The sequence below is a fragment of the Gallus gallus genome, chromosome 3, assembly GCF_016699485.2.
Source record: "Gallus gallus isolate bGalGal1 chromosome 3, bGalGal1.mat.broiler.GRCg7b, whole genome shotgun sequence".
Classification (NCBI taxonomy): domain Eukaryota; kingdom Metazoa; phylum Chordata; class Aves; order Galliformes; family Phasianidae; genus Gallus; species Gallus gallus.
In genome coordinates this window covers 21,979,320-22,003,458 of record NC_052534.1, presented here as the reverse complement: position 1 = coordinate 22,003,458, position 24,139 = coordinate 21,979,320, and the positions used below count along the sequence as shown (strand labels likewise).

Below are 24,139 nucleotides of genomic sequence, written 5' to 3'. Positions count from 1 at the left end.
TTCCCAGTTTATTTTTTTAAGATGTCCAGTCCTTGGGTTTTAAAGTTAAATTACCAGACACCCCCAATGCCATTATTAAGTCATGCATGTTTCCAGATACTCATTTTATTCTCTATACTTATAGTCATGTACAGAGCAGTGTTTTCCAAGCACACCTGACTTCTGCTAATGCTAAACTGCAGTGTACCAGCTGTCAGTCTGGTGCTGCGGTTGCTCCCTTACAGAAGCCGTAGGGAGTGCTTACTGTCATCTCCAGCCACCACTGTTTCCTGACAGCATTGGCAGCAGCCAAAGTGCAGAAACCTTCTCCAAAATAGCTCAGTGTGGTTGGGGAGGGGACACTTGTGTCTGAGATGTAGCTAATGGGTTTCGTCTTCCGTATTGGCATATGCTTCTGCTCTTCTCACCTGCTGTGGGTAAGGTGCTGCCTGTTATTTCCAGCGTCTGCCCATAATAAGCACGTCTCCTCTAGGAAGCAGTTCAGCTTTTATTTAGGAGTGGAAGAGTGCTGCTCATTCAAACACTTGGGCACGAAGGACAAGAAGTGGTTCTCACGAAGAAAGACCCTGGTCTTGCTTATGGAGTTGGAGGGATCCCAGTCTGGTGGCCATGGATACTCAGGGCTGAGAACAGGATGCCTTTGCGCAAGTACCAACCTACCCACATGCATGCTGTTTGGCCTTTGCCACACTTTGCTTTCCCTTTGGCAGTGTGGAGATGCCATCTGGGAGGAGCAGTTGGCTGGGTCTTGCTGAACCTGAAAGGGCTGCCTGCTGGGGCTGCTTGTCAGCTGCCTCCTGCAGGCACAAATGACAGGGCTCAGGACATAGGTTGTTAACCTTAGTGCTGGAGTATTCAATAGCCAACAGCATCCTTGATGTAAACAGGTCTGCAGGTGTCTGTCAGGATTATTATTTTATTTTCTTAAGGGAAAACTGAGGGTCTGCTCACATTAAGCTTAGGCTTTTGATATACACAAGCAGAGAGCCTGATAAATTGATGTATTCTCTAGTGGTCATCCTAGTTTCTACTTATAGAGAGTGGGATACAGGGCAGCAATCATTCTTTCCTGACAGAAAACAACTGGATGAAGAGGTGGTACAACGGTGACATGTTTGCATCACTCTTCATGAGAATATTGCTTTTCTAATGACTAAAAATTTCATACTTTCTTTTTCCAAACTAGGATGTTATATTAGAGAATTTGCTCTTATGCTAGACTTGGAAAGGTTGGGTTTTCTTTGGTGTGTTATACTTTGAAACGGATGCTTTGGGGCTTCTGTGTACATTCTTAAACTTATTGTAGTTATGTATATGTGGTTCAGCAGACACAGGAGTTCTTTCAGTGTGTCTAATTAAAGTATTTTTGAGTTTACAGTCTTAATAGATCTAAAGACAGCAAAGATGATAGCAACTACAGAACACTGCCAAAGTAAAGAGCATAGAACAACAAAACTTAGTATATGATTAGAAGGCACCAAGTAGTTATAATTTTTGCTTTGTTTCTCAACAAGATGTAGAATCTAAATGTCAAAGGTGAAAGCGTAAAGTGGAGTGAAATTATTTGAGGAAATAAATCTACCCTTCTCCAGGAAAGATGCGAGTGAGGTTCCTTCTTGAGGAAGCACCTCAAGAAGTTCGTGCTGACAGTGGTGTAAACACTCCAGTTGTTGAGTGATGTCTTCAGAAGTTGAAATGTTGAATACATTTGTAGAATACCCATAAAAAGTAACTATTAGTTGATGCTTTTCCAATATTGGGAAATTTCTTTAAACACATGTTTTTAAATCAAAGACTGAAACATCATGCTTTGTACAAAGTCACATCAATGTTGCAAAACTTGCTTTGTCCCCATGAAAGGTTTGTTACTTGAACTGTTTCCCTTGCTATGGTTCAGGTAGAGGGGAAGCAGAAACAGAGGAGAAAAAGACCCTTAAAACTGTCTACTTTTTATAGCAGTGCAGATTGGTTGGCTGCGACCATCAAGAGTACATGGCTATGAAAATCAAAACCTTAGTTGAGCTGGGCTTCTCAAGGTGGTTGACTTTTAACTTAGTGTCCCATGAATAGCTGTTCTCTAGAACATTTGTATAAGCACTAAGACTTGCTTGTTTTCTTACAGGTGCCACAAAATACACCGATAAAGATAATGGAGGGATGCTCGTATGGTCACCATATCATAATATTCCAGATGCCAAGTGTAAGTCTTGCTCTGCTTAGGAATTCAAATGCTTAAGTTAAATTAATAAGCTGTTTCTAGAATTCCTGTTTGCTGTTGACTTGTTTTAATGGAATTCCAGGTTTGTAAGTTAAAAAAAAAAAGCTTTGCTTTTATTTAGCAAACTATAGGGGATCCTGTCTTATTTTGTAGTTAAGTCTGTTTCAAATTGTACCGAATGTGTTGTATGTTTCAGACAAGTCCCTGAAGCCTTTTAGTTATTAATAAATAAAGCATCTAACCATTAGGAACTTGCTGCTCTAAATATATTGGAAAAGGAATTGCAATGGATGTATTCAAGGAAAGTTTTGTTAAGGCCCTATTCAAGGGATTATTAGTTCTGTTTTACTAGGAAAAACTCATCATTTTTCCCCCATAAAAGTGACCTGAAATATGAACTATTTTGCCTCAGAAAGCGTGAGGCATTGGAACAGACTGCTCTGGGAAGTGGTGGGGTCATCATCCCTGGAAGTGTACAAGAAATGTGGAGATTGTTTAGTGGGCATGGGGGTGATGAGTTGATGGCTGGACTAGGTGATCTTAGTGATCTTTTGCAGCCTTAATGATCCTATGAAATAAAGGAATTACCTGAATAAAGGTAATCAATTACTTGTTTAATCCAGTTCAAACCCCACTCCTATGAGGTAATACAGAGAAATAAGTTTTTGAGGATGCAGTCATGAGAATCTGATCCTTGGGACAGTTTCTATATCTTGCCAGTAGTTAAGAGTTTGTGTCATCCTTTGCATTTGAGGGAACGTACCCTCAGCTACTGCAGAACAGTTAGAAATAAGATACTCTACAAGTATGATTACTGAACAGGGACTTTGCTCATTTAAGGTACAATTAACTCTTTGTGGCAATAGTTCATGACAAGGACATGTCTGGTTCATTTGAGTAATGAGAATATAGTTGTTTCCTTTTCTCAATTGTCTTTCCTTTTTACTTAATTTAATTGCCACTTCATTGTGAACTGTTATGGGTGAATGGGAAGAGTTTGTTTCTGTAAAAATGAAGTATGTACTGACAATCAAAACTAGCAGGACTTCCATCAGACCTAACTGCATAATGATGGATGATATTCAGCTCAAACCTGGCACTAACATGCACAAATATGATTTTTAAAACATTATCAATGTTGATAACTTCATTATTGAATTTTTGTATTCTGTATTGTGAATTGGCTTCATGCTGCGATTATAATTAATTTTAAAATTAGTTAATTTTAACTATATCAATATAAAGGATCTGTATAATTACTGATCTAGAAACTACTTACAATAAACTACACAAGTTTTTTAAAGTTTGGGAATACAAACAGCAGAGGTACTTGAATTTAAAGCTAACCCAGGTGTCTGAGCACTCCCCTCGTGTCTGTGTTCTTTGGAGTGTGTTCCAAGAAGACTTTACCTTTCTCTAAAGAGCTACTTTCTGACTTAAAAGAAAAACAAAACCCCAAAATTGATGAGCCTCTGTGAGTTTAAAAACGAACATCTTTTTCACTGAGCATTAACTGACGTACAAACTTCACCAAAATTAAGTGTTATATTACCGTTTATTTGCTATGAATACAGCTACAAATATGCTTAATGTTTAGAGGGACCTGGGCCTATGTATTATATTAAAGCATGGAAAGACTCCCTTTCCATATTAGATGGCTAATTCTTTGGAGCCTTGTAGCAGAATTCTAAGTACTAAAGAATAATTTTGACATTGCTTTGTTACAGTGGATGAATATATAGCAATAGCAAAGGAAAAACATGGATACAATGTGGAACAGGTAAGTGCCGTGAAGCGAGAGTGCTAATTTAAAGGATTTTTAAAATATATAAGTATAACACAACTCTTTTTTTCCCCTTGGTTACCATTAATTAACGCTGTTTCTCTTCAGGCACGGCAGCAAACACTGCAGTTAAATGGATCTGCATACAGTTGTGGTCTGGATTCTCTGCAAAAGATTGAGCTCTTTCTTTTCATGACATGCTCAGCTTGTAATGTGCACTTTTGAAAGGTTTGGTATGTTTCTTGATACACTGGGCATGTCATGCAATTGTGTGTGTATATTTAGCTAAAGAATTTCTCAGGAAAGCAGCTTACAAATTCAGTGTTTAATTCTACAATTCACATGTGGTAGAATTTGGAAGCATTGGTTGCAATAGGGCCAGAAGTGGCAATAAAAAAAAAAGCAAAAACTTCAAGACTTTTTCCCCCCCCCCCCTCAAAAACAGGGAAACAGCATCAAATTCTAGGTTTAAGGATAACAAACAAGATTAATTATATATATTTTTAATACTCTCCAGTCAACATCCTATTAAAAAGTACAAGTTAGATGTTGCTGGCCTGCATGTAGCTGTGTTGTAATTTTCTTCATAAATTAGCCAATTTATGTAAAACTGAGATTATCTGTTACCCCCCAAAAGTTGCTATGCAAGTTGGAACATGTTGTATGCTTAAGTTTTGGAGGATGAAGGCTTATAACAGCGAAGACTTAATGCTCATGAAGTCAAGTGCTGTCCTAAGAAGATGTTGCTAACACTGCGATTCCTAGAGTAGTGCAGTTTGGCAACGTTTATACATGGTTTGGCTTCTGTTAGAGAAGAGACGGAGCTTGGGGATCTCAAAGTAAGTCTACAAAAGGACTAAATTTCAAAGCAACTTACAGTATGAAATACTGTAAGCATTTCTCAGTGAAATAGGAATCATCTTTGCAAGAGGTGCTTGTTGCTTGCCATTCTAACAAGAGAAGAGGTTTGTTGTATCTGGGTTATTAGAAGGGGCCTAGAGAGCTGATGGAACAACTGGCAATCGTGTGTTTGAAACTGAGTGGATTGTATTTCCTAATTCCAGCCTTGGCATCAAATCTGTCATTGATTCTCAGGCAATAAGTGTAAGAGGTCTAAAATTCTTTAAGAATATTGAGCAATGAAACTATGTAAGAATATATATTTAAATTTCCATTCCCTATTAGGTGCACGTGACATGGAAGTGGCCATGCTGTTATTTGTGAATCGGAGAGTTGTAGAAAGACCACTCTCACTTTGAACTTTCAAACTTGCATTTTGGATGATCCTCTGGCTGCAGAAAAGTATTTTTATTTTCTTTTTTTTTTTTTTTTTTGAGTGGGCTGGTCATAAAGGCTTGAAGGCCTATATGGATCTGTGTAGGTGATACATATTTGCCAGCAGGTCAGATCTGAGTCTGTCAACCTCTTTTTTATGCTACCTTAGAAGTACTGCTGCCATGCCAACCTTAAATTATCTCAGTATCATAGCTTTAATGAAGAAGTACAGGTGTGCCTACTCTTCACACCATCTCCAAAGAGAATTTTGTAGCCTATGAGTACATAGCCAACAAAATTGTAGATATATTTTGAGAAGGGCTTCTGATGGTCAATTTTATTTAAAATAAATGTTTGCCTTTTTGCTTGTACCTTTTCTTAACGTTATGGAAAATTGACTAAATCCAAAAAGGGACTATTTCTTTTCAAAGGCTCTCGGCATGTTGTTTTGGCATAAACACAATATTGAGAAGTCCCTTGCGGATCTCCCTAACTTCACTCCCTTCCCTGATGAATGGACAGTTGAAGACAAAGTCCTATTTGAACAAGCATTTAGCTTCCATGGAAAGAGCTTTCACAGGATCCAGCAAATGGTAAAGTAACATTTTGATCAGAAGCATTAAGAAGTTCACATGCATTAGAATAAAGGCTTCCACTGAGCTAAAATTTTATCCTGATTTCTGCAGAGATGCTTTGGGAACAGCTTAGAATATAAGATCTAAGTTAATTTCTCCATGTATTGTGTCAGATGTAGCTTTTTCCCTCTAATAACAAAGTCCCTCCTTGCCCCGCCCCCCAGCTTTTTTTTTTTAAATGCATCTCTCCTTTCAGTCTCATCCATGCATTTAAGATAATTGAGTAGAGGTGGTTGTAAATAGAACAGAGTTATAATCTTAGGTGGAACGTTAACAAAAAATTGTATTAATATGTTAATGAATTCTTCTAGCTTCCAGACAAGACTATTGCGAGCCTTGTAAAATACTACTATTCTTGGAAAAAAACTCGCTCAAGGACAAGTTTGATGGATCGACAGGCTCGAAAGCTTGCTAATAGAAATAATCAAGGTGACAGGTAAGTCATATTCTTAAGTAGCTAACTAGAGACTGAAGTCTTTTTAGGTAAAGAGATGAAAAAGGTAAAAGTTTTTTCAGGTAAAGTGTTTTGAGTAATTTCCAGCTGTTGTACTTAAATGTGAAATTATAGGTTTGAGCATCTGTAGTGATGTGTTTTCAGCAAGGGGTTTAATGCCTGTACTATAGGAACTATACTGCTGTGGTCAGTATCAATTGTAATTGATGCCTGAATACTTACTTTGTAACTGTAAGGATAGATTTAGAGAACTTGAAGTTGGGGGATATGGTATAGAAATAATGCTTCACTAGAGAAGTCTAACTCTATTTGGTGTTCTTGTGTGGGGGAGAGGCTGTTTTTGTGGGAATAAGGCTTTTTTTGTTTTTAAACTAGAATGGAACTATAGCTAAGAGACCAACCACTGCAGTGATTTTTTTTTTTTAATATAAATCTTATTTTCAGAGACTTTGAACTGCTATCACTCAAAGGGAATTAGAGCTCAAAAGTGTTAAATTGTCTTGGGTAGAGGAGGACAACATTTCACTGAGTTATTGTGAAATTAAAATTATATTGCTTCCAGTATGCTGAAGTATTACCTATCACCTTTTATGACTTGTTTAATTTGATTGTTTAAGTACCATAATCATATTTATATAAGGTACGAATTTCCATGTATAGAAAACTGACTTAAAAGAATGCTTTTATGCTATTGAAAAGAGAAACTTATTGAAATTTAAAATTCCCACACTTACTGCACGACTCTATAGCTGAAAAATCATGGAAGGTGATCAATTTACTTCTAACGTAGCGTTGTGGTTTTTTTTCATGATATCTGGGAACTTTCTTTTTACATTCACGTTAGTCAGAAATTATATTGTGTAAATTACTGTTTTCAGTCTTTTGTCTTTGAATTAAAATAGCAGGTTGACTTTCTTTTTCCCTCTCTGAAGCATTTTAGATTGGTGAAAAAATAGTCCTGAATTTTCCCATCTTAGTGTCCTCTTCTTCCCCCCACACTTAAACAAGTGTTTATTCATAAATTTGGTGCAATGGTTGGAAAACTGATCTGTTAAGTTAACTTGACAAATGAAAGGATATTTTTGGTCTTGTAGTTGACTATGTAAGTGTTGATGCTGGCATAAGTGGTTGAACTGCAAGAAGGTGACACCAATTTCTTGACAGCAGTACCAGTTGTGCTGTCTTACAAGTGGTTTCAAAACTATAGTTTAGGGTTTCTAGTAATAGTAATAAGGAAATGTGTTTGTAGCAGCTCTATTTTTGAAAACTACATATAATTTTGAAATGTCACATAATATCTAAATAATCAAGATTTATGGTTATATTTTAGAGTAGGTAATTCTTAGCAAGATACATATCTGGGATTAAAAAATGGCTAAAATGACAGGCTTCTTATCATCTTTCCTCAGTGATGATGATGTAGAAGAACCTCATCCAATGGATGGAAATGATAGCGATTATGATCCCAAAAAAGAAGCCAAAAAGGAGGTAACAGATAACTTAATGGTGAATGTCAGTTTGTTTGTTTTCTGTGACTGTATTACTATGAAGAATATATCTCATAGTAGAGACATTTAACATCTATGTGTTCGCTGCCTGATGACATCACAGGATTTTTGATCAGGATTTTGATCACTTCCAATATAAACTATGTACTATAAACTATATGTATATATGTACACACACTTGCTGTTCTTTGGTCATAATACCACCATCTCCTGAAAGATCTTAAAGTTTTATAAGGGATGTATGCTATCTCTACCATAACTACCTGTTAAAACAGCATTCCCCCTACCTCTATCTTGTTAGTGTGCTTACAATTCTATTGGTTGTGAATTACTGGAAATTAAATCTTGCATGTTTTAATTGACTTTTTTTCTAATAATTATTTTTATTCTTTTGAAGCCACAATGAGGTTGTACATTTCAACTGATTTGTGGCTTTATTGAGATGCTTCTTACTAGTAAATGTACAGAAAAAAAGTCTCCTTAAATGAACACTTGCTGTTAGCCTTACAGATAAGTGCTGTGGTTAGAGTGTATTGAGGTTATTGTTTTTCTTTGGGCTATAACATGAAACTATTTATGAACAAGACTAGAAAAGAACAGTTAAGTGTATAAATGTTCGATTGTTTCCTTGATCAACTTTAATACCTTTGTGGTTTTCCTAGAGTTTGAGCATTTGTGCTCCTGGAGAATGAGACGAAAGATGGCAGAAAATTTCAGTATCCCGATAGGATCATGAAGTAATATCTGGGATTATTAATAATTTCTGTTAGAACTATGAAGTTTTATGTTAAGAGGCTGGTGATAGTGGATTCTATTCTCAGTTTTGCAGTGATATTTGGCATCACTTTTTCTCTCTAGATGTCTTAGGGAGGAAAAAAGGACAATTACAAAAATCCCTTTGTATAAAAGAGTTTGAGATTTTTTTTTTTTAACTTGCCTATATGTATTGTTTAGGACTTGAAATGGCACAAGCCCTGATATATTTTTTTTACTTCTACCCTGTTACTTTTTGGTTTGCCATTTGTGACAGTGTTCTTATAATCTGTTGTTTTTGGTTGCTGCCTAAGCCACTTGTAAATAATGGCTTTTTTGGTTCAATTTCCTTAGTTATTGTTTGAATCACATAATCCAGACTGAAAGTAGTATGTTCATAGACCTCTAGGAATGAGAAGAAGAGGTCTGCAGTTTCTGATGATCTGTTTGTATCTGCGTTAAATAATTTTCCAATCTGATATTTCTGGTGGGATTTATATACTTTCACTTCCTAGGTAAAATAGGCTACTTGAAAGTGCAGAGCAATGGAAACTTTATCTTACTAGAGAAAACTAAAACAAGCCACATGCTCTAGCCTGGCAGGACAAAAACTTGAAATAATGTTCTCTCTATAAATCCAGATTGAGCAGAAGAGAACTGCAATGTCATACTGAAAGAACAATGCTGAACTAGAAAACAAGTTGTACAAATGGGCTAGAAGTAAGCTTAACCTTGGCATTTTTAAATGTCAAAGATGTAAGGCTCTACATCAACTTTCAAGGGAGAGCAAATATCCTAAGTGCTTTTAAGATCACCTCTATTAAGTCTGTGGACTGGATTAAGATGTTGCATTAGCTGCGAAGAGGATGTGGCAGAAGGTCAAGCTTAGAAGAGCAAAATACTCTTTGCTAATCTGTACTAATGCTCCAGAAGATAATGATCATGACTGCTGCAATTTGTTTTCTCTTCATTGTGATCAGACAGCCACCTACTTTTAACCTGCATGGGTGCCAGCAGGGAGCTCCATGGGGTAGCAAAAAGCCTGAATCCTATTACCATTCTGGAATTCAGCACTGCTCCACACTGAAAAAACCCTTACAGAGAGAGTCAGTTTTCCTTCTCTATTCCTGGTCTGTAGGTAATCTACCCAATTGCTCTACAAGAGCTATATACATACAGACTAGCTGATGAGCAACACGTCCATAAAAGGCAAAGCTGAAACTCTGTCCTCTTAGGTGTCTGTATGGCAAACAGGTATACAGGTACTGGACCAGAGAGATTATCACATTACAAAGGAAAAATGAAATAAAGATCTTACCCGTGTCCTGGGCTCGCAGAAGGGCTCCAAGAGGAAGGATCTCCAGCTAGAGATCCTTCTTCTTTGGGAGTCAGCCCTTAAATGAGGTCTAGGAGGTCACTCTTCCGGTCACTCAGGTGAAATTGCATTCACCTGTGCCCCTGCAGCTGACTCAGTGCTTGCCTCAGGTGGTCAATCAGAGGTTCAGGCCATGATTCTACAGTTTCCATAAAGGTGTCCAAATATATCAAAACAGCACTTGTAATGACTTTATCTCCTCTTTACTGTCCCTTTCCATTTCAAATAAATGAAAAACAAAGGCTTAACTTTGCTAAATTACATGGAATTTTATAAAGACTGCAAAAGTAAATCTATTGTCTGTTCCAAATCTCAAATCCCCTCAGAAAGCAAACAGCACTATCACTTTCCAAGTTAGAGTGCTTGCAGTAGTGAAAAGCACCACTGTGCATTCTTGCCAGTCCTGACAGACTTTCTCTGATTCCTCTCCCTAACCATCTCCTGATGTCTCCATAGCTGACCAAAAGTCAAGGCACACATCCACTGATTACTTGGTTTAAACATGTAGTATATATAATTAGCTTCTTTGTACATAAGAAGCTCTTGATTCCTGCCCTCTCTCACAGTATTCAGATGTGATTTCTATACCATATTCTGAATTTTCAGCTATGCTCAAGGGGAAAAAAAAAAAAAAAAGATTGAAAAATGGATGTTTCTAAACCTACTGTGAGTTTATCCAGCAAATGACTAGTGTGCTGCATCACTTCATCTGCAAGACTTAGTTTGGATACTGTGTGCAGGGGAGGATATTAGATTAGGGGTGTGGGGGTTTTTTTTGTCCTAAGTATGACATTACAATGCTATGTGATACGTTATTCTTAAGAAAAGTTTTGTATGAGATGCTGTTATTCTTTAATACTTTATTTCTTGTGAATTAAAGGGCAATAATGAGCAGCCTGTTCAGACCAGCAAGATAGGGCTGGGTAGAAGAGAGTATCAGAGCTTGCAGCATCGCCACCATTCTCAGCGTTCCAAATGCCGTCCACCAAAAGGCATGTACCTGACCCAGGAAGATGTGATAGCTGTTTCCTGTAGTCCCAATGCAGCCAACACAATTCTTAGACAGCTGGATATGGAACTAATCTCATTAAAGCGACAGGTACCATGGGTTATTGGTCTTGTTTTCATCTCAAGTTGTTCTTGTAATGCTTTTGTAGATTATAAGATTACCTGTGAAGAGTCTGTAACATCTTTAATGCGAGCCTTCTTAATTTTGTTCCACAGTTATCACCAGAAATGCTGGACACTAGCTGTTCTTCAGTTCTATTTTTTTTTGTTTCTCTGCTTTTGTGGATAATGTGAAACAAGACGACTCTCTTAAAAAAGGGTGGGGGGAGCATGGCATGAAAAAAACATTATTTATTTGGGGAGAGGAGAAAACTAAAGTCATATTTGATATTTTTTTTTTCTTACTTTGGTAAAAACATTTAAGTGGCAGTTGAGAATACAACCAGTGAAGTGGTGGAAGTCGTTATGCTTAAAACTGTGGCTGTTTTCCAAATTGTAGTACCCCACATAACTTGAAAGTATAAGGGGAAAAAAATCACGGGCCTTGTTACTTCTCTGAATTGATGAGCTTTCTGCTTCTTACTAAATTTGTAGTCTTCTCTTGTAATGCTTGCCTCCTTTGCACGAAGAAGTTAACCTCTGGCACTTAAAATTGAGACGCAATCTATTCAGCTTCAAGTGCATGCTTGCTTTCCTAGGCTACAAGTTCAAGGCTTATCTCCTGGAATTTCTGCCTCTTTGTAGACCGCTAAGTGCTGCCATGTTGCAAAATCGTGGAGTAAACAAAGGGTTTCATGAGCTTTTTGCTCCCTTGTATTCTTTTGCAGGATAAATATACTTCTTTCTATCACAGCAGGACTTTGGGACTAAATAGCATAGTTGGGTTTCACTCTTTAGCCTGAGTGTAGGTGAGTTACATCCTTGAGGTTTCTTTCTCTTCTTTTCTTGCAGTGGTCTCAGGGATGCAGCCTTTGGAATCTCCTACTGAGCCGTCTGCTTTTGTGTCCGCAGTTAAAGAACTCTTGTAATAGATGTGCAACATAGTATGCAAAACTACATTCTTACTATGTTATCTTATGTGCATCGCTGTCAGGTTTAAATGACTAATAGGTATATTAATAGATATATAGGTATAAGTACAACTTAGAAGCTCTCTTCTTTCTATAGACTAAGGCATTTTGTTTACGTGTTTTTAATAATTCCAACAAGCATCCGTGAAGGGAATCACAATCATAGATCGATAAAAAGCAGTCTGTCAGAAGCAACTAACTGGAAACATCTCATACTTTTTCTTTTCTTCTTTTTCAAAGTACATTTTGGAGAAGGAAGAAGTTTGCACATACAGTACATCTCTCTTACAAATCTAGGAACTGAATTTTGTGTCTAGAATATTCTGCATTCTTCTTCAAGAACACATGTATCATTATCAAAACTTGCATTTTGTGTCCTTCATTTAACATTCTTGCAGACAACCTGTTCTTTTGAAAAACTGGCTTGAATATTTTTCTCTCCATAGTGAACTGTGCTGTACTTTTTATTTTATTTTTTACTTTTTAAAAAATGGTTAAAAGTAGTGAAGCCTTAAACCGTAATATTTCTCTTTCTAACTTAGGAGGTACACTTGTGGCAATCCTAGTGAAGATATATGTGTAAAGTGACCAACTTTCTTTGTGGAGCTGATTAACTTTGTTGTTTTTGACCAAGGTTCAAAATGCTAAGCAAGTAAACAGTGCACTTAAACAGAAAATGGAAGGCGGGATTGAAGAATTCAAACCTCCTGAGGTAAATCAGAATAAATATCAGAACTTGTGGCCTTGCACTTACATTAGTGGGAAGCTACAGAAATGTTTTGCTGCAGCATAGCGTTTGCATTTCAGCAGCAGCTTAAACAGGATCCATTGAATAACATGATGTGGTGAGTTTGGTCTTTTTACAAGAAATTAGTAGTAGGCTTCTTTTTATGTTTACAATAAGCAGAAGAAACTGAAATGTTGTATCTATTTATGACAATAGGGAGATGAAATTGTCTCACTGTTTTTCTGATTGGAAGTATTTTCTGTAGATTGCTAGCAGTAAATTCTATGCTGTTTGTGAAAACACCGCTGTATATAAGATTTGGGCATTTGGAGTGAATGATAGATTACTACAGAAGTTTTCTTTTTGGCTGTTTGAAAGGTTGCATATGAGACATAACGTGAACGTAAAAGACTCCCAGTGCCAAGTTGTAATAGTTTAGATATCTTTGACTATAAATTCAAATTCTGTCTGCATAAAGATCATTAGCTTGTGCACAAGTTCTGATATAGGTGGTAAAATTAGGAACTGTAATACAGCAGTAGCTTTTCCTCTGCTTTAGATCTATGCTCAAATCCTTAAATGGTACTTACTCTTCACAAAAGCAAAACTATAAATTTATGGCTTATATGCAAGAGATTTTTACTTATGTTACAATCTGTAATGCAACTAAAATACATTCTAATGCTCAGATATTTTACAGCTGTTGAAACATTTTAATGATCTTTGTGCCATTTCTCTAATTTTAATAGTCTAATCAGAAAATCAATGCCCGTTGGACCACAGAAGAGCAGCTTCTTGCAGTACAAGGTATGTTAATAGTAGTAGTGACCTGAAATGTGATGCAAAGTATTTTAAGAGGTGTTCAGACGTGTGCTTAGCTTTCCTTCTAAAGAAAGCTGAACTTCTATCTGGTCTTACAAGGAAGTTACTGGGAAAACAACAGAAGTAGTGAGAATACTTAGCATATTCATTCAAACATCACATCGCTAGTCTTTCGCTTAGCTTTTCTATTTATGATTTAGTATAAGCTGGGTTTAACAGCTGTATTAATACTGAAAATTCCCTTCAATCATCTTCTAAATAACCTTACACAAATTTCTGCAAAGTGGAAGACTGAGGTAGTAGTTGGAGTAACAACATTTGAAGCAAACATTTCTAAGACATCTTTCCATATCCTTGAAGTAGGAAGAGGCAGAAATAAAATTACAGCTAAGAACAGTTGTTTTTCTCTGTTCGTAAGGGAACAAAAGAGCAGATATCTACCCATTGGAGGCCTATAATAGTCTTGAGTGGATGCTGATGTAACAGTCTCATTGGAGGAGAAAGCTAAAAATTTCTAGTAGTCTGTTGGTGTGGCTAATTTGCAGTTGTTCCATTTATACGAAGGAAAATTGATTCTTGCCTTGCTTTAACACGTGCAGCCTAATCAAGGATCATGCAAAGGATATACCTAGAGAGCATGTTACTGTTTTGAAGTAATTATATGTTGATTCACTTCTATTGATCATCTTTTTCAAAATAATACAGGTCAGCTCGGTTACATGTATATATGATATATCCCTGTATTCTTCACCTGCTTTAAAATGAAAGACTCAATTTTAGTACAAAACCTTCCACTTATCAGTATAAAGTTGCCAGGTGTACCATACCTGGTAGTTATTGGCCAGGTGACTGAACCTGAAATTAGGCTTATTTCAAATTGTGAATGGAAATGCTGAAGAGAATGGTGTGTCATACCTTTCGACTTGCATGCCTCTGAAACTGAGATTTGCATCTTCAAACTGTTTTCTGTCCTAAGTTCCTTCAGTGTTGCTAAATAGCACACTTTTAAATTTTCTTCCCAAATGCAACACGAGGAGGTGCTTGTATTTGATGTGGTAGTCTAATAGGCACAGTGCTTGCTGCAGAAATGGGGAAAGTCCAGGTTCATTGTAAATGGATTCAAATCACCTTCCATTTTCAGAGTTTAGTTGCTAGAGCTCTAACCAAGGAACAGTTTGGGAAGTAATGAGAATGCATTGGGCTTTTGTTCAGCTATGGCAGAATGTAACCAACAATGGAAATGAGAAAACTGGAACATGGAGAAAAAAGAGAGGATTGATGACAACTGCCTGGAGAGGCATTCTAGTCTTCCAGTCTCTCCTTGACAGAACGTTTTATAAAGGTAGTCAGCTCTAATACTTAATAGGATGAGAAATTAAACCTAGTAGAAGAAATCCATTTTCACTGACCTTCCGTGAGCTTCTATGTTTTTTTTTCTTTATAGTGTCTTTCATTGCCCGCTATCTAATATGGGAATAGGAGAACACCTTAGCATGAATATTTTTATCCCATCCTTCTCTGTTATCCCCTCCCAGCATATGACTGTTGTAGGTGTTAACATCCCATCTCCCAAGCTGAGGATCAGCACGGACCCTGATCCCTTCCTTCAAAATAGTCGCTTGAACTAGAAGCCTAACGTTTGAAGGACCCAAGTGTAGGGGCGTTTAGTTTGTACACTTAAAATTGATTCAGTTTGTCAAAGATATTGATGTATTTTGGCACATATTTTAATAATTTTACAAAAATCATCAGCATTAAGCAGGTAGGTGTCGTTTCTTAAATTTGTTCTCTGTAATTCCTACCATGGAATCAGAAAAATAATCTGCTGTAGTACAGTTTTGGTTCTACTTTTTCAAAACATGAACTAATCCTTGTAGTCTGTGGGCTAATCTCAGGAGATTGGCAGTAACTAAAAAAGAGCTGAAATTAAAGAGAAGAATAATAGAGCTGAGCACGTAATCTTAAAAGTAGCATGGCTGCTTCCACTGCGGTCAAGAACTCAGACTTTAGATCTTCGAGCCAACTCTCCAACTCTTTGCAGCATTAATCAACTTACAGTTTGACTTTGAATAGTCATTGAATGCAGTGGGGCAGTTTGTCGTGAGGTTGTTGACTTACAAACTTTGTGTACAGAAATGTGCGAGCACAGTCATCTTTATAAATTAAGATTTGTTCAAAAGAGCAAAATTTGAAGTGAAAAGCAGTCTTGATTTTTGCAGTGGAAAACAGTTGGGAAAACTAAGATCCAACCCTAGATAACATAGTTGCTAGGAGCACCATAATCATACTACATTGGAACTGTGGCTGTTGTAACACAGAAGTTGTTGTTAACTGTTTCTGCCTCGTTGTGGTGCTGTGTTATGTTGCTTTGAACCTAAGCTAATGTTTTGGTTTTTTTTGTGCACCTGGCATCGTTTGCTGTGCAGCGCAGCATTAGATTGCAGAGGCAGTGTAAGACATAGGTTTATGAATTTCTCTGATATAGACATCTAAGATGAAACACTGCTGAGCATGCATAAATTGAAGTGCACCACTTACCTCCGCAAAGTTCAGAGGAGGTTGAATGATTCCCATGATCAGGGCTCATTTCAGTTGAGCTCTTGGAGAGGCATTCATGCCTGTGAAGCAAGGCTATGCAGTTGTGTTTAGAATTTCTCTTGCAGCATCCTAATAAAATTATTCTTAATAAATAATATATTAAACACTTCAGAAATAATTTGGGTGCTGTTTGGCACAGAATTAGTATAAGGATGTGCATGTAACGTGCTCAGATTTGAGAAAAATGATGAGTTGGCATCAACACTTACAGATGTGCCAATATCTTATGTGTAAAAAAAAGTCATAAAATATATACTGAATGTCTGTTTCTGATGTAGCGTAGAAGTGCTTTACTACATCCTTATACACAAAGTCATTGTGATAATGCTATAGCAGTGCTAAATAACACTCTGAAAAGTCCAAGATGGGTAGTGCTGTGTGTAGCTAAACTGACGATGTTTGCTTTTCTTTAGATGCTTCTCATAGTTGGGCTCTCAGTTGAAGTCATGATGCGCTGTTTTCAAGCTGTCTGCTTGGAAGTAGGCTTGTCTCTGTCAACTGTAGTTGAAATTAGCTAAGAGGTTCAGTTCTGCAGGTAAAGGGGAGGTATAGACAGCTTAATAACAGACAACCCTGAAATCACTAAAAGTCTGAACTAGTTCCTGAACAAAAATATGCTTTGTTCTGCTGGGCGCTTTGCTTGCTGGATGACTTCTACAGGGTGTAAATATGTTGCAGCAGACATTTCATGATCATTATAAATTAGTGATAATGGTAGGGCAATCCAAGGATATTAAAACATGGGAGGGAGTGCTCAGTGGGTACATGCGGCTGTTTAGGGGTTTAGTTAATACCTGATGCAGAGCCAAATCCCTGTATTTGCCTTGTCCAGATACCCATGTGCTCCCCCAGGAGTCTCTGCTAGATTCTTTTTTTTCCTTTCCAAGGTTCTGGCAGCCAGAGGGGTTGGATTCTTTTGTGTGCCCAAGAAAAAATCCTAATGTTGCCAAGCTCTTGACAGTTGTAACATCAGCTTCAGCTGCAGTAATTGTTACTATCCTAGAGCTGAACTCGTCTCTTAAATTGCTGTGAGAGTAAGCGCCACATCAGAAGTGCCTATTAATGAGGACAGTAGAAAACATCAGAGAAAGATGAAGGTCATTCTCTTTTGACAGTTAAGTTGCAAAGATACATAGCTTTCAGATTTGAATCAACTCTCACTTTTCTGAATATTTTGTTTCGTTTTCTGAAGCCACACATGAAATCAGGAACAAACTCCAGCTCTGTGATGAGACAGCGTCTGTCCTCTAAACACTGTAGCTATCAGGAGCTTCGCATAAGAAGTCAAATTGTAATTCACTCATGCATAGCTAAGAGCAAAATCGAGTCTTCTGTTTATTGAGAGTGGAGAGTGCCTTGCCGTGCCTTAGAGTACATCCATGTAACGTTCTATTTCTTTAGGTTCCACATCTCTGGCCACTTATGATTAAAAATAAACTTTGCGCAACTGTGCTTCAGGGTGAGGATTTTCTCCTGAAGCAGGCGAGAAGAGGAACTAGATTAACACCCTAAATAAACAGAGCCAACATTTTCAGATTTTAATTCCAATTTTAGTGTTAAACCACAACATTCTGTTTCATTTTGTTGGTTTTTTTTTTATTTCCACATTATATGTGAATGTCATTTTAGAACTTTAAAAAGCATTGTCGGTATTTTGGGAAGGACCAGCAGTGTTTTTCTTGTGGAGTGCTGATAACACATTGATATTGACATGAGAACAGGTGAAAAGAACAATGCAAAGATCTTTTGTCCCGCTGTTCCTTGCTGCAGAATTTGATCCTGGAGGCTGGTGCTAGGCTGTCTTAGGCACAGATACCACTGGCTTGTATTTGTTTACCTTCGGCTAGGTGGTTGTCCAAAGCCCCAGGTTTGTTTACCCAGCTTGAATGGTGAATGAAAGCTTTAAAACAACTTTGTCCAGTGAATGCTTGCCAGTTACTCTTTAGCCCCAGTACAGCATGTCACAAGTGGAGGAATAATCAGCGTATGGTGATGTACAGAACTGTGCCCCTGTGCTCAGCACTGCTGCACAGGTGGTGGGGAGTTGGTGTGGAGGGAACCTACAAAAGCTGTGTCAACCTTTGCCACTTGGCATTTCTAGCACTATACTCTGTTACAGCTACACACGTGTATTCAGTTACCCCCCTCTCCCTTCTAGAATTTAGTCTGGGCTTCTGCCTTTAGTCCAAGCACACTGATTTACTTGGTTTGTCAGAGTCCAGATCTCTGTGGTTTTAGGTTGGGAGGCTTGGTGAGTAAGCCAGGATTTTTAAGAAGAGTGGGTAATGACCTTTTAATAAAGTTCTTGATTTATGTGTTGATAGCTATGAAATTAAATATTTTTGTCTTAATGGAAATTGAGGCCTTCTCCTAATTGAGAAATCCTCCTAATTAGTGAGTCCTTGGTTTGCAGGTCCCATAGGATCTCTCTATAAATACATCACACGTAGCTGTGTCTGACTGATCCTTCACAGCTATGTTATTTACTTTGCCTTCCAGGTGTCCGCAAATATGGTAAAGATTTTCAAGCTATTGCAGATGTAATTGGCAACAAGACTGTTGGCCAAGTGAAGAACTTCTTTGTAAACTACAGGCGTCGGTTTAACTTAGAGGAGGTATTGCAGGAATGGGAAGCGGAACAAGGAACCCTGGCTTCTAATGGTGATGCTTCTGCTTTAGGGGAGGACACAAAAAATACTTCTAATGTGCCATCAGGAAAGAGCACTGATGAAGAAGATGAGGTGTGTTTTGTGTACCAGATATAAGTAAGCATGGGTTGAGGAACAGCATTTTATTTAGTGATGTAATGTAAGGTTAAATGGTGTGGAGTGGCAAACTACATTCTAAAGAATGATGATAAGCTTGCATAGAACTTCAGCCAATGTCGTTAACCCGCTGGGAACAGGACCGCACCTTTCATAGTGACGATCACGTTACTGTCTTATTGTTAAAATACAGTTCTTGTTCTAGAAAGAAGACTCTTGCTTCATAGATATTTTTAGTTCTGCCGTCTATAATATTTTGGTTGGCGATTTCTTTTCAGTAACTTCTCAGTTTTTCGGTTTTGTTTTTTAAATGCTGTTTCCTGTGTAGTGGACAGTGGCAACCCCAACGGCATTGCGTTCCGGCTGGGACGGCTCTTCACACGATCTTGTCTTTGTCCTTTGTGCAGGCGCAAAGCACTCCGACCACTCAGTGTTTAGGCCCTTCACCTCCAGCACAGGCATCTGCTCCAGCTCCCACCGCTCCCATAGCAACTTTAAATCAGCCACCCCCGTTACTGCGTCCAGCACTTCCTGCTGCTCCTGCTCTCCACCGTCAGCCTCCGCCGCTCCAACAACAGGCGCGATTTATTCAGCCAAGGCCAACCCTAAATCAGCCTCCCCCACCGCTCATCCGCCCAGCTAATTCCATGCCTCCCCGTCTGAACCCAAGGCCGGTGTTAACCACTGTTAGCGGCCAGCAGCCACCCTCACTGATTGGAATTCAGACAGAATCCCAGTCCACTCTGCACTGAAGAAATAAAGCAGAATGATGCTAACTCCTACATCTGAAAGACTGTATCAAGGTACTTTTCTTTTTCCAAATAAAGAAGCAGAGGAAAAGCAAGCCTTCACAGGTAGCAGACCAGTCTTACGGAGGAGCAAGGTAATAACCAGTACTGGAACCACGTGAATGACCACCTGTGTAAAAATATTTTTTGTAGAAGACTTGTACAGAAGAACAATGCCTACAGTGCAGCCCTCCTCTATGTGAATAACTGTCGAAGGAAGCTAACTTCATACATGAGTAAATGTTCAACACACCGGGATTTCGTTTAACTGATTTTTTTACTCTGTTTATTTTATTACGGTTCTTTGTAGTCGAGCATCTAACTACAGGAAAGTAGGCTGGCAAATCTAGGAAAAAGTAATACTGTAGGAGACTTAAATGTAGTGGTTTTCTGTGTGTAATTTTTATTTTATTTTTTACTTTTTAGTGGAGAAAAAAGTAAACCTAATGGCCTTAGGTTCAGAATTTTTGGCCCTGTTTAGGTATCTGTAGAAGCATTTCTTGCAATTGTAAAAGGTAGACGATTCTTCTCTTAATGTTTTTTCCCAGAATGTTTTTTTCTTGTTTAAAAAAGGTACTTTCTTATTAAATAGTCCTCTTCAAGAGTGTTCTGAAAACTCAGTGAGCTATTGTACAAAATATACTAAACTTCACGTGTGTTCTAGTCATAGAAGCTGTCTGGAAACAGGAGTCCAGTTTCCCGCTGCACTGTCTCTTGTAGGCTGGGCTGGGGAGCGGCAGCAACCGCCAGCACCCAGAGGGATGACAGCAGAGGAACTGCTTAGCGAGAGCCATCCATTTAATTAGTTCTTCTGCTGACCTCTCTCATTTAAGTACAGCAGAATTTCAGTCCTCTGAGAACGCCTGCTCACAGTTGTTATGTGCGAGATCATTGATATCTTGCCTAGGATGCATGGTGGAGCACCATGGAGAGGCTGAGGGCGGTAGGAGAGTAACGTAGCAATAGGGCTCTCTGCTGCCTGCCTGCCCGGTGTTAAATGAGTGTCTCATTTCTGCTATTGCTGGCAGATTGGCAGGCTGGGTTACGGCTATCGTGGTTTGTTTTGTTTTATTCACTAGTAAAACTTGCATTTGGGTATTAATTATGGCTTCCCCATTTTAGGAGAATAAAAGGTTGGGGTTTATTTTCCACTGTATTTACTGCTACATTTTTCTTGTTGTCTAAAACCCTGATTCATGCCCAGCAGTAGTTTTTTGTTGGTTTGTTTTTAAAGCAAACACCTCTCCCTTCCAAGTAAACCAGGCTTCAGTTTCAGTACCAGCATTTGAAACTATGATCTGAGTCAAGCTATTGAAAAACATTGTGCTGCTAACTGCCATGCTATTCTAGAAAATTGTTTGTTTATACCTGGCATTTAAAGTCCTTTTAAATCCATTCTGTTATTAGCTAGATTTGCCCATGACTCAGATGAGACTATATTTGAAAATGGAATGTGCTCTCCCTTGTTCTTTCCACAGATAATGGGGTGGTCTGACCATCAGTTAGCAGTTGGCTAAAGCTTTTCATTTGTGCAAAGGGAAGTTCTTACAGCACCAGATCCTATTACCTTTGTAAATCTAGCATTAGGGATTGATATTTGTGACCTGAATTGCAATTAAAGTGTTCACCTTTATGGTTTAATTCACAAATATTTTCAGATCAAGCTCGATTTTTCTTTCAGTACAGCTTTCAGCAGTGCACTGACATCTCATACAAAGGGTTCTTCTTAGGAATTTTCTTCTGCATCAGAGTAGGTTCTTAGCCACTATGTGAGCATCAGATAACCTCTCTCCTGAGAAAAGCAGCATTGTAACGCAGGTGCTGAGGAACGTGTGATCACTGAACCTTTTGTTCTGGAGTCCTAAGTGTCCCTCAACAGCTACATATGGATCTGGCTGCTGCCCAGACAGGTTTTTAAAACTGATAGGAAATCCATTTCCACATCTGATAAATATCTCAGTTGTTGACAGTGATAGGGTACATCTCCAGTATTTCTCACTTTTTTTTTTTAAAGCATTGAGTCTCCCAGGTGTGTGTATTGTACCTTTGCTAATTTTTGTCTTGTCTCGTCGATAGACTTCAGTATGCAGAATGTTGGGTGTTGCAGTAGAGTTGGCCGTCACCAACTGCTATAAAACTGTTCAGTACATTGTAATTCAGTTTAATCTTGTTTAAATATTCTATAACTGGGCAAAGGTGCTGTATTTGAAGGGGGCGGGAGGGGCAGAGACGGGTAGTATTTCTTCCTTTACAAACACTGTAGCACACAGTAGGGATTTCCTAGCGTTTGTAGTACTAAATAAGTATGTACATAGCAAAATGTCTTTATTGTGTGCTTTGCAGAGTATGTGCATACAGTTTGCACGTCCTGTTTTTGGGGGTAGGGTTTGTTTTAAGCAGTGTTTGCCTGGAGAGTGATATGCTTGCTGCTTAATCAAAGGATTAAAGTTTCAAAGAAATCTGTGTCTTCTATTTTTATGTACCTGGTAATAGTCTAATATGTTAGGGCCCTTATACTGTGATTCTCTTCTAAATTCATTTCTATTTTTTTAAGAATTAGAAATAAAATTATACAATGGTGTTGATTTCGGTGGGGAATTTCTTTTGCCATATCTCGTCTCCTGTTTTTGTAATGTAGTAATGAACTCTGACTTCAAGGTTGGCTTAATTTTGTCACTTTAAAAAATGTAAAATGTTTGCACACTAAAGTTCGGCTGAGAACGTGTATCTGACATTGTTCAAAGCTAATGTAACTCTACAGCTTTTTGTACAGTTTATTTTAGTTAATAAAGCAAAACGGTACTAAAACTGACAGGTTTTACAAATGCAAGGCATAATTTGAACTACGTCGTCTGAAGAACAACGCTTGCCAAGTATGGATGTACGAAAATATCAGATCTAATTGTTGCACTTTAAATCAGAATGGGTATGGAGCGAAGCAGGTATTCCTGCATTAATAAAATCGATCACTAAACATTGCACATCATCGTACAGCAGTTTAATTTCTTACACAGTTGACGATGAGTGAAAGGAATTACCATGGCATGTGTCCTTAGGTTTTGTTTTTTGTCTTTGTTCTTGTTCTGGAAAGTTCACAGACCCCAGCAAACATGAGCCTGTAGCTTACCTATAGGGGAGCCTGAGTAGGAATCGCACAGGATTACAAAGTTAAGAGGATGAAGGTGACTAGAACAGGGCCGAGCCTCTTGCTGATAAAGGGAGAGAATGGGCTGAAGTGAGAACTGCTGCTCAGCAGGAACGGTGTCAGAAATGAGAGTAAAGCCAGGGCCAAGAGAAACTTCTTGAGAGGATTTAGATCAATCTGTGTTTCCAAACAGAAAGGAAACAGGGAATAATCAGCTGTCACAGCCATGCTGCAAAATGGGGCACCGTAAAATGTGCTAAATAGACCTTGGGGCATTGTGATAAATATGATAAGCCTCCAGCTCTCCCCAAAGTTAAAGCAGAAAAACCTCTGTTTTCCTTTCTTGGGGTGCACTGGAAGCAGGCATGGGCATGGCAGAGATCTGCTCTGAGAACAGGGAGTTCTGTGTGAAGTACAGAAGAAGAATATAGTCTTTAATACCACTTAATGCCCAATTACAGCCTAACACAATTTAAATTCTAACTGAGCTACTGGTGAATAAGGCATGAAGAGCCTATACTCCGGAGGGAAGAGAAGGACACATACAGAGAGCAGTATCCATACTACTTACAAGCAACCGGCCCCACTGTATAACAGACATCCTAAAATAGATACTGAAGTACAACTTTAAAAAAAATCTGCTTACGTGTAGTTTTGTACATGAAAATAACCGGGCAGCAGAACTACTTTAGCCTTGCTGCTACTGGTGCAGAAGGCTCCTTTTGGGCTAACACCCACGTAACCCCGAGATGAGGGATCTCCGTCGCCCTGCTGCTTTGCTCTCCAGGAGCTGCAGTGACAGTGAGGTCCAACCCGCTGCTCGGTGGCCCCTCGGCACACCCTGCGGCGCTCCGGGGGAGCTGAAACGTCTGTCGGTAGGATGGGGATCAGGAGTGCCATCCCGCCTCCACCGGATCTGTTCCTTCACCGCTATACGCGTTTACTCACAGAAACGTAACGCCTGTTGTTCCGACCGGCGCTCCCGTGAACTTCCCAGACAGGCGGAATCCCGAATAACGGGGCATCCCTAAGAATAATAACAGCGATACGCTTAATTTCGGCACGAGGGGGAGGAGCGCCATCCCCCACCGTCCCGCCCCCCGCTCCCGCCGCAGCCGCGCTACCCCGCCCCGGGCCGCCCCGCAGCCCCCGCCGCCTCGGGCTCTCCCCGCCCCGGGGTTGCCATGAAACCGAAAGCGGCGGCGCTTGCGCTTC

General features: G+C 38.8%; 2 protein-coding genes across 17 annotated transcripts in view; one reads left to right on the top strand and one right to left on the bottom strand.

The window, feature by feature from the left end:
- RCOR3 (REST corepressor 3) overlaps positions 1–22,765 on the top strand; it is a 26,411-nt gene extending 3,646 nt beyond the window's left edge. For 3 of the 11 annotated variants that reach the window (XM_015283669.4, XM_046938793.1, XM_046938792.1), the window contains exons 3-12: positions 2,123–2,200; positions 3,946–3,998; positions 5,708–5,869; positions 6,223–6,347; positions 7,775–7,871; positions 10,882–11,100; positions 12,714–12,791; positions 13,556–13,613; positions 18,726–18,967; positions 19,399–22,760. In XM_015283669.4, the coding sequence (XP_015139155.1) occupies positions 2,123–2,200; positions 3,946–3,998; positions 5,708–5,869; positions 6,223–6,347; positions 7,775–7,871; positions 10,882–11,100; positions 12,714–12,791; positions 13,556–13,613; positions 18,726–18,967; positions 19,399–19,743 (1,457 nt within the window). In that variant the 3' untranslated portion in view covers positions 19,744–22,760. Of the gene's footprint in view, positions 1–2,117; positions 2,201–3,945; positions 3,999–4,109; positions 4,235–4,305; positions 5,304–5,707; positions 5,870–6,222; positions 6,348–7,774; positions 7,872–10,881; positions 11,101–12,713; positions 12,792–13,555; positions 13,614–18,725; positions 18,968–19,398 lie in introns of those variants that run through there. The other 8 variants (XM_025148671.2, XM_025148670.2, NM_001396764.1 and 5 more) reach the window with 8 other exon arrangements.
- RD3 (retinal degeneration 3) overlaps positions 22,756–24,139 on the bottom strand; it is a 57,100-nt gene continuing 55,716 nt past the window's right edge. For 5 of the 6 annotated variants that reach the window (XM_040697346.2, XM_040697350.2, XM_040697351.2 and 2 more), the window contains one exon: positions 22,756–23,951. The gene's annotated coding sequence lies outside the window, so the exon portion shown is untranslated. The remainder of the gene's footprint in view (positions 23,952–24,139) is intronic. The other variant, XM_040697349.2, reaches the window with a different exon arrangement.